This window comes from Tubulanus polymorphus, chromosome 2 (assembly GCF_964204645.1).
Source record: "Tubulanus polymorphus chromosome 2, tnTubPoly1.2, whole genome shotgun sequence".
NCBI lineage: Eukaryota > Metazoa > Nemertea > Palaeonemertea > Tubulaniformes > Tubulanidae > Tubulanus > Tubulanus polymorphus.
The window spans coordinates 4010782-4020902 of record NC_134026.1 but is presented as its reverse complement, the minus strand read 5'-3'; the positions used below and the strand labels follow the sequence as shown (position 1 = coordinate 4020902).

General features: G+C 37.3%; 2 protein-coding genes across 2 annotated transcripts; one reads left to right on the top strand and one right to left on the bottom strand.

Annotated features, from left to right (window-relative positions):
* Nucleotides 1-792: 792 nt before the first annotated feature.
* LOC141900354 (uncharacterized) lies at nt 793-2163 on the bottom strand. The gene is made up of 2 exons (XM_074787212.1): nt 2063-2163; nt 793-1836 (listed from the first exon to the last, which is right to left on the bottom strand). Coding segments are annotated over exons 1-2 (960 nt in total). The 5' UTR covers nt 2065-2163; the 3' UTR covers nt 793-878.
* Nucleotides 2164-2692: 529 nt separating this feature from the next.
* Nucleotides 2693-4201, top strand: LOC141900172 (uncharacterized). Its single transcript, XM_074786942.1, has 6 exons — nt 2693-2731; nt 2965-3257; nt 3489-3608; nt 3690-3795; nt 3881-3998; nt 4091-4201. The coding sequence occupies exons 1-6, from the start codon at nt 2719-2721 to the stop codon at nt 4098-4100; spliced, it is 660 nt and encodes a 219-aa protein (XP_074643043.1). The 5' UTR covers nt 2693-2718; the 3' UTR covers nt 4101-4201.
* Nucleotides 4202-10121: the final 5920 nt, after the last annotated feature.

Here is a 10121-nt window from a genome sequence, read left to right as displayed (position 1 = left end):
GTCAGAAATGAAATAGCTGTTGTACCACCCACATTTCGGAACTCCGATTTCTCTTAAATCCGTAGTATGATTTTGGTTCATTAACATTTTTAAAATATCGATTTACTATGAATATATCGGTTTCAAGATTTATGATGTCGCACTTCCTTCGGACGGTATGAACTGCGACCGTTTTTTTTTGTGGTTTAACTTCGTATCGGAAACCGATATATTAAGTGTGAAATTGCCGTTTATGACCAAATATCGATATTGATATTTATTTCACGTTATTCTAGAATCTCGCCGCTGACGGTTCAACTCAGTTCATTCAAAATCTATAACGTCCCATATGGGGATGTGTCACATCATTTATTGATAGTCAATTACGCTATCGCAATCTCAAATCATCGTGAAGATTTCACCAGATTCATCGGGCAAGTTTTTAAAAGGTGATATTCCCCATTGAGCGGCCATATTGGTCGACGGCATTCGGTCGATATTATCGGGAGTTTAGGGTTAAAAGTGTTCCGTTTATTGGAAATTCTGGTAAGCTCCTAATTATCACTCTTGTTGCATGTTGCGTTGCAGTTGTGGAAGATATAAGCGATTAGCTAGCGGCCGTGTATGAAATGGATTTCCTATGAAATATTGCGGAAATATTATACGAAAGATATTTTCTACTTAAACAATAACAAGAAATATGATGTCGACGTAGAAACTCATTAGCCACGCATGTTGGTTTTTTTCACAGACTCTTGTTACACTGCAGAAAATATAATGTAATAAGAGTAAGAAACTAACACCTTCTTCTTAAAGAATATATTTAAAAACTAATAGACAAGTAACAAAAAATTCGTTCATTTTTTGAAAATACAAAAATTCTCGGATGTTTTTTTTTTTCATCCGCAGACTTTAAGAAAATAATCAAAATCTTTAACCCCGGCATCCTCGGTTAACCAATCCCATACATAGCCGTTTCGTTCGGCGCTCAAAAATGGCGACTTCATTTTGTCGGGTAGTTTCGGTTTAACGATAGCCGTGATGTTTTTCACATCCTCGAAATTGTGAATATTGGCGGTATCTGTGGGTTTTGTGTAAATGTACCGCGTCGGTGGTCGCCTAGTTTTCAATATTGATACACCGTTTTTGAATCTATCGCCGCCTGTATTCAAAAAGCTGTCGTTCGGGGATCGCTCGTTGTTAATGTTAGTTTTCGGCGATTGAGACTTTATTTGCTCGTTTTCGTCGACGCTGTCCGTCTCCGTTGCAAATTCTGGCATAGATACGAGAGCTTTTTGTGCTTCTTCTTGAATACGTTTGATTTCTTTGGGAACAATCGGAGCGATCGGGTGGTTGAAAGCCGAATTCGGTCTCATTTCGACCGGAGCGACCCTCCGACGCATATTACTCGGGGCGGAACGAGTGTATTGATTTCGAGCCATCTCACAGGCTGAATTTAATCGGATTTTATCGTAATTTGGTCTGTAAAGCTCGAGAACTTCTTTCCTCTCTCTGCTCAGCACGCCAAACGCTTTAAGGTGCAACTTGGCGCTCGCGCATACTCTCTCGTCATCGAATTGTAAACGATCGTACACATACGGCTTGTGAAACATGGCTTTCAAATCTGTACGATACTCATTTTCCGTCGAATTCTTGCTTTTCGCTACGGGCAGAACATAACTTATACCGTTGCATAGCTGATTGCGAACTATCCCCTGTTTCATTGACTTAAGTGAAGGAATTCCGCCAAATGTTTGATGGCCGTTTGGTAAATTTGCTTTCGCGTCACCGTAAGTGTTGATTCTCAGGCTCTGGCGACTACTGATGAGTTTTCGATTTTTTGGTGAGCTGGCCATCCTGTGCAAAACCAAAAACACATAATCATAACATGTCTACTCTTGATTATCATCGACATTCAAGAAAAAACACAATACTTCGTTCTAATCACACCGCGTAAAGATAATTCATATGTATGTGTACTAATGAATCGACGTTATTATCATAGGTATCTACTGAGGTTATGTTACAAGATACATAAATGTAATTAATAATCCAAGCGAACTATCTGTAATGGAATACTTACATGTGATCGTATACACGCGACTACACCATCGTTTGAATACAGCGATGTGATATGCGGTATTTTCATACCATTTTTACAACCTACCAAGCTTATACCTTCTATGCCTATATATATATATATATATATAATTATATTAAGTATATATACGACCGCTTTTGTATAAATGCCTAGCGCTTTACACACGACGCTGTTCTTTCAGTACTGAGTGTTAACGCCTAGCTATTGTCGGTACTCACGAAGTCGTGACGGTCTTGACTTAATATTCGAAGGAATCCGATACCGAAACAAATGGGAAATTAAGATTTAAATCATCGTCTTAACTTTCTGCAGCTGCGATGGCAAATTAACTACCCGAGATAGATTACGCTGCGCGGAGAATTGCCTACAGTTTCTCTCGAGTAGAGAGAGAAATGAAATTACAATTGCATTTCCGTCGAAAGAAACGGTGCTTCGGGTTGTGAATATTTTTGTGTGTCTCAAACTCTTGAACTCTATCATGTGCCAAATTCTCACCACTCAAAAACCTTTTGATCACAAAAAGTAATATACTAAAAGCCTTTCTGATTTTCTTATCTAAATTGCCTCGTAAAATAGGGAATACGTATAAAATATGCCTTAATGTGCGCTTTCCACTGCCATGTGTCTTTTTTGTGGCCATGCTGAAACTGGGTAAGTTCATGCCACTCCTTAACTACAGATGGGAAGGTCGTTTTTCGATTTCCAATTACCCACTGGTACTTAGTTCAAAACTCATTAATTAGCCAAACTCGAAGAGCTTAAGTGACTGCCGTTGATGGGAATTCGATATTCGACGCACTCGTTCTAGTAAAAACGACAAAAACTATGGCCAAGGCTAAATTCGGACTTTCTAAAATGTGTCCGGTTTTTTATTCACCTTTTAGCCATTTTCGTTTGTTTCTCGATTGCCGCCGTTCACTTATGTGAGGGTAAGCCTTCAAAAGACCGCCGGGAATTTGACATAACCGGGATTCTGACCGGTGTCATCGGCGGGATCGGTGGAGACTCGTCGGGCACAGGTGGCGGTGGTGCTGGTGGTGATGCCGGTAGCGAAATTGCCAAGATTCTCGGCGATGCCTTTATAGACATACTCCCAGATATTATCGAAGCGGGTAAAAAAATAGTCAAAGGAATATTTGATAAATTGATGGGAGGTCTTTTCCCTGATTACTACGACGTAAGTGATAAGTTTCAGATTTAGTAATTTAGGCTTTAAACACTATGTATTTATATGTAAGAGTAAATTTCGTTGTTGTGGTGCAGAAACTATGTATCTTATATACAACAAGTTATACTCAGCTGGAAAAGTGAATGCACCTGAAAGCGATAGGGCCAAAGCTCATGTGTGGGTAGATGATTGAAAAAGATTTCATCTATTATTTCTAATCATGATACGTGTTGGAAATAGGATATCATTACCGGAAGGGCAGTGCGAATACGTGTCAAGGAAAGCGAGGGAGTCTATACGGCGACTATAGAAGATAGAACAACGGGATTAAAAATGAGAAGTACAGGAAAGTCAGAAGAGGTAAGAAAACAGTCTGCAATATTTTCCCTTCTAATCCTTTCCGATTATGTCTGTCTAGCGTTATTTTTTTTTATTTTGCAGGAGGCTGTGGAGGTGGCAACTGAGTTATATATGGCGAATTTAATACGTTTAGGAATTTTGTCTCCGTGGGATTTGAAAATCCCTTTCACTGAAACCACGACATCGGGTCTGTGAAAAAAAAACAAGTCTCACATCAAATAAATTTGATATGGCGCGATGTCTAACGTTTTATCTGATTTATTTGTTTCCAGCGCCATGTGGGGATTTTTATAGCCCCAGTTATTGTCAGCAAGGTAAATCAAGAGGATGGTGCCAGCCCGGTAGCCAATTTTATGACTTTACCATAAAGAATTGTTATAAAACTTGCTCGTAAGTTTCTTTCGCCTATACGGTTTAATTTTTCTCCATGTGGAATACTATCTATTTTCAAAATACAAATATTCTGCATTGATATTTTTCAGTGGCTGCTAATTGAAATTAAGCTATTCAGATGGAATATTTGAAGAAAACGTATTTATTTATTTGTTCATAACCAATTCTGTTCAATAAATGAAGTCTATATATAAAACGATGTTGTTGAACTTTGCCTTATTGGTTGTGGTACAGCCGTTTCTCGGCTGATAAGACAGTTACAGTCTAATGTCGTGCTAGAAGACTGCAAAACGCACTGACTATAAATCTATATGTATTATAATTCATTTTGCACAATTATGAAGTAATTGAGCGTTTTTGTGAACAAATAAGATGATTACCTGAGATGGATACGGAGCTTCCCGGTTTGAGAGCGCTACCGTAATTTCGATATTCTCGGAGCTACCCTTTCTCGCCGCTGAATAGTCAGCCATTTCGAAATCATTGAATTGAATTGAATTGAATTGCGACCGAGGTTCGAATCCTTGAAACATTAATTCTTTATCGATATTGCGTTCATTAATCAGAATAATGAAAATAAGCATTCATTTTAACCCCAGCATTTTGATGATAAAATCTATTTTGCATTTGCAGTTTAAAATGGTGGCCTATTTATCATTGTTGTTTACCAGTTCTGTGTGACCTATATAATGATTTCGTTTCCTAGCTCTTCCTGGAACTAGGTCGATATGACGTCATCTGTCATCGCACGTATACACATAACCCGCATTCAGTGGATTGAAGTAGTAGTGTAAAGACGTGCGCCTAATCGTTGTATTTTCTGTGTGCTTAATTTTATTTTGGTAAGTGTAATTTTCAGGACAGGCTCCATAATAATGAACTAAATTTAGTATTCTAAATTCTGTGTGGCGGGTGTTAGATGATTTTAAATTGATGCTCGTTGCAAGTCGTAGACTGGGAGTGATGTGAATTAAAAAGGTTTTCAAAAACAAAAGATGGCTGGAAAAGTTGGACAGTCAGTGCCAGTGGTGCAGCAGCAGAACACAGTGCATTTTTGTCAACCACAAGAGGGGCTTGTCGCAATAGCTGGGGGTCCCAAATCTAAGATTCGGTAGACCTACCACCTAAAAAGGGAATTTGAAAGGTGGTACGCTTCACTAGGATACTGTATCAAATCAAGATTTAGAATTCCCAACCATTGCCAGACCAGAGTTATGTTGATTGGTTTAGGTTTGTGTATGTGTTGCAAATATGCAAAACGAGCCCAAAATTAGACTTGTCATCGAAATTCCAACATAGGCCTGCCCCGGAATGGGTGGGCTAATAGATGAAAACATTAAGAAAACTTACCTTAATTTTATTCTGCCAAATTTTTGCGAAAAGCTTTTATTTAGGCCTATAATAGCGTGGAGATTTTGCTTTGCTTGATTTACACGTTTTCATTTAACTTACAGTGACAGTGGCTGTGGCAGCAAGTGACACCGCTTTGCGGTTGCAGCAGTACCAAGAACACTTTAAAAAGCCGGCTTGTAAAGGCTATAATTTAGATTGCCAAAGAGTTAAACGTAAGAACTCAAGAGCAAAGTATTGCGGATCATGAAGCCTTTTACAGAAAACGTGAGCTTCCCCATCAGTCATCTCGATTTGATAAAAAGGTGAGCATATTTTCCTCCGGAAAACTCTAAACTTGTCGCGGTTGCTTGTTTGTTTTGGCTTTACGTCGCTTGGATCTTGGTTTCCCAAGACTAACCCTATTTGATTGTTCATTTAACCTTACGACGGGACCACGGCTTTTAAAGTGTTGCCCGCACACTGTAAGCAGTCGGCAGGACTCGAACCCACTTGTCACTCAGTTGGATGCTACAGCATCACGCCTTATCTTACTGAGCTACCGAGGTCGGCCTGCAAAATGGTCCAGATAATATCGGCAATATCAAGTGTAGAAAATAACGTAGAAACTATCTTAATCTGATTCTTTTTTTTTCAGGAGGCAAAATGATGTCGTTCTCAGCAGTGATTACAAGGCGACATCGCCATCGATGACTGGTGGAGGAAAAATTGTTGCGGAAAAGAAAACGACTGGGGCGGACGGAAAACAACCTGATGACAACAATCCGGCTTGGGGAATTTTCAAGAACCGCGAAAACTTTGTTTCGATGCATCTTTGCTGAAGCAGTACACGCGGCGCAAATCCTGTGTTATGCATTATTTCGACATTCCAATTGGTGATCTCATCATTTCGGCGCTCAAAATTTTTTTAATTGTCATCTGGACCCAGTTTCACCTGGAAGTTTAAGCTGTGAAATGGTTGAAGTTTTTGATTTTGTTTATTAATTGTGAATTGCGGTAATACGATATTGTGAATTTTAGCAAACGGACAAATTGGCTTAAATTAAACTTTTTCTTGAAACTGGGTCCCTAGGTCATTGTTACTTGGACTGGATATGTTTTTCTAACTCCTGAGAACTTTATTCAGTATTTCCATTGTTGATCATTGATACTTGGCAGATACTGTCACTGATGTTAGTCGGGATGTAGATTTTGATACCCAGACGATGAAACGAGGACCATTTTGTATAATCAGGTTGTTTGGTATATATAGGCTACACTGCTATACATGTATTTTATGATGTCTTGACTCGTAATGACGTTTTCTCCTCTGCAACAACTCACGTTTGAATATTATCGCTAACCATTTGATGCATTTAGGAAATTAATCAATTAGAAAAAAACAATTTAACCTTAGGCCAAAAATAAGTCGATACCTTGTTTCTCTTTTAATGATCAAGCTAACTTAAACAGATATAGATATGTACTGATTACCAATTTTATCACAGTATACAAAATGACCTGGCCGATTTCTGAGGAACAAGGTATCATTTTATCTTAGCCTTTTCGAATAATTACAATTTGATTTGATTAACACATTGTCTCATATATATACATATATAATACCATATTTATTCATACGCAAATCTTCTCTTGTTTAACGAAACCTTTGTGTTTTAAACAGTTTATTTCACGATGTCTGACATCAAAAATAAAGACACAATTGGAATTCAAATTTGAATTTTGACTGATTTCATTCTAGGCATTGTCAAATCTAGGATTTTCAGGTTAATGCACATTACAACGTATATTCTATTTAAGGAAATTATTGCACGAATAGTTTATTATTAAATGCATGGCTTAGTTCTGCTGAACTGTTGGACTTAAAATCATAACACTGCTGACCTTAATGATAACCTAATTTTCAGATTATTCAAACATTGCGTTCTAGGATTGAGTGCGGGCCAGTAATTTAAAGTCTATTCTCGGGCCCGATTATAGGAATTGTTCAGTTACCGTACCATCTGTTATTTGTTATTCGCGCTATTGTATTGATTCTGATTATTCTCGTTTCTGGGAATAATTCCACTGTTCGCAATATCACATGTGTTTCACGTGAACACAGCAGTCACAGTTGTCGTACTGCAGGGCCGGAGCTGGATTGGTCAGATTGTCAATACATGGTTACAATTCATTATTCACACATGAAAGGACGACTTTTCAAAATGTTTCAAGACCACAGATGAATTGCTTTTTCCCAAACGATTGTATTGTGAAAGTTGAATGCTGTGAAATGTGGATGAAGCTGGATGCAGGCCAATCACGACAATGGATCGTCCAGACATCATTCCTAATTATAGGAGACCGATACACACCATACATTCACATACAATGCATTTGAGGAAACTGTCTGAAATTCTGTCATTTGTTTGCCAGAGGAAATACTGGCCTCGGCAACAGCTGCCATGCTCATGCTCATAATCACGTATTTCCCTGCTCTGATTCCTCGAATGTGATGATAGGGTCAAGGCCAATCAATTAGTTCCAGCACACTACCCAGTAACGACAATTCATACTAAAATTCCAGACCAGTGCTTTGTTTCAATTGTACTTGTATTTTATTCTCCTTGAAAATTCTTTAATACAGAGATGTACATATTCGGTGTTAACCATTTTCTATTACATAATATTTCAACATTTTTCCAAAAGTTGCCGAAACCCATAATGAAATTTGTACAACTCATTCAATCGTCACACGTTAAGGATTCCTCACATAGGAGCTTCATCGACGCAAAATCATATTTCCTCCAAAACAATGCCTTCTTTTTTGAAAAATCCCACAAAAAGAGTTGTAAGGACTTGTAATTCAACACACGTATATTTTCACTAGTAGTTTATACCTAAACTAATCACTCAAAAACTTGCAATACAATCTTCAAACCTATTATAAATCACCTAGTGCGTTTTTAGCCCTTTATGGGTCTTTCATTGGGGAGTGACTTTCTAGAAATCAGTTATTATAAATCGACAGTCAACATTTACGGTAGAGCCAAATTTACCGGTACTGCCCGACTGATTTTACACATGAAAAAATGTTATTTTTACCAAAATACACAATATACAATTCATCAAAGTTATACCTGTCAAATTGAATTTGATAACTCGGTCTTCTAGATTTATATTTCTTGAATTACGATAGGTTAATACTCTTTTCTAGAAAAAAAAAAAACCAAGAATGCCGAAGAATCCAATTCTTGGTACAAATCATAAGTACCAATACATGTGTCTTAAGTAGCCTGGTATGTTATACAGAACCTCCTCATATGGGCTTTTTCTAGCCCTGATATGGCCACTAAAGTTTTTGCGGTAGATTTTTACCCAAATTTCATCAGGTACAAGTCGTATAAAAATCCTGTAATCTATATTCAGTCTTAGGCATTTATTTCAACAGAATTGACTCATCTTTATGTTCGTTGAGCAAAATTTTCAAGCAAGAATATCAAAAACGATGTCGCCTAGATAAAAGTGCGCCAGAATCTAAACGAAGCGTACTAGATCTTTACATTGATGAAGCCTAAATTTTCTCAATTTCAACAAATTTTGAGCATCCGATAGTGATCAAAAATACACTAGTTTCATTCAGTTACTAACCCAAACGCTATTTAATAAATAAATTAGAACGGCTTATGTATACGCGTACAGTAATTCCCAGGCTTTCATTATTCCTGAGATTTCATTTCATGTACATATTTTTAGATAAACAAAGCCCCTTTTTTATTCATCAGCCACCGGAAATAATAATCCTGTTTAAATATTGTTATTGAACCTCAATTCATTCATCATTTCAATCAAATCTATGCAAGGTTCAACGAGGGCTTGTCCCATTATCAACACGCACAGTTACGTAATTGACGCTTACAAGTATGCATAAAATAAACGATCTAAATATGATGCGTTGATAACTTGATGACAATACGATGTCTTACAAATCATCAGTGCGGCCATCATTGTTTAATGAAGAAATTCGTATATCTGACATTATGGTGTCTTACAAATCATCAGGGTGGCCATCTTTCTTCAATGACAAATTAGTCTCCCTATAAATCTGACGGTACCCAAGGCAGTTCTATACATAAGTAGATCATATCAGGTTGGTTTTCTGACGAACAGAATCTGACCTTTTTCTAATATCGACCACCCTGGCATGCCGGTAGTTTTCGGATGACAAACTAGATTACAATGGTTTTGTCTTCACCCGTATGGCATATGTATAAACGTAAGAAAAATCTTTTTGCGGTAAATCAAGAATTTCGAAAAAATAAAGATGAAAGAAATTCTCGAGTTCATTGGCAAATAGTAAAACCACTCGCTAACATTCGTAGAAAAGTTCTCCAGCAACTGCTGTCATAAGGTTACCACTTTTTGATATACATGCAGAGTCACAAAGAAACAAGAGAACCATCACAAGTGTCAACAGTAGTTGAGACTTATAAAACAGTCTCCATAGCCATGGATAAATAAGTTCATCTGACATCCATGCTTGTAGTTCGGTTATTTTCAGCTTTTGAAAAATCAAATTAGCCGCAGTTTTGATTCGTCAGAACGAATGATACAAACGAAAAATAAATTCGGGAAGAAATTCTACAAGTCTAAGTCTAGATTTACATTAAAGTTTGACGAGTAGTATTTCTTCAAGCTGTTGATTAGATATTAGAGTTTATACAAAACAATTTGTATTCAGTATATTGATTACAATATTATACTGCATCTATTTAAAACACATCGAACACT

Coding starts and splice junctions, on each gene's coding strand:
- LOC141900172 (XM_074786942.1), top strand. Junction 3,609..3,689: donor GTACAGGAAAGTCAGAAGAG/GTAAGAAAACAG, acceptor TTTATTTTGCAG/GAGGCTGTGGAGGTGGCAAC. Junction 3,796..3,880: donor CACTGAAACCACGACATCGG/GTCTGTGAAAAA, acceptor ATTTGTTTCCAG/CGCCATGTGGGGATTTTTAT.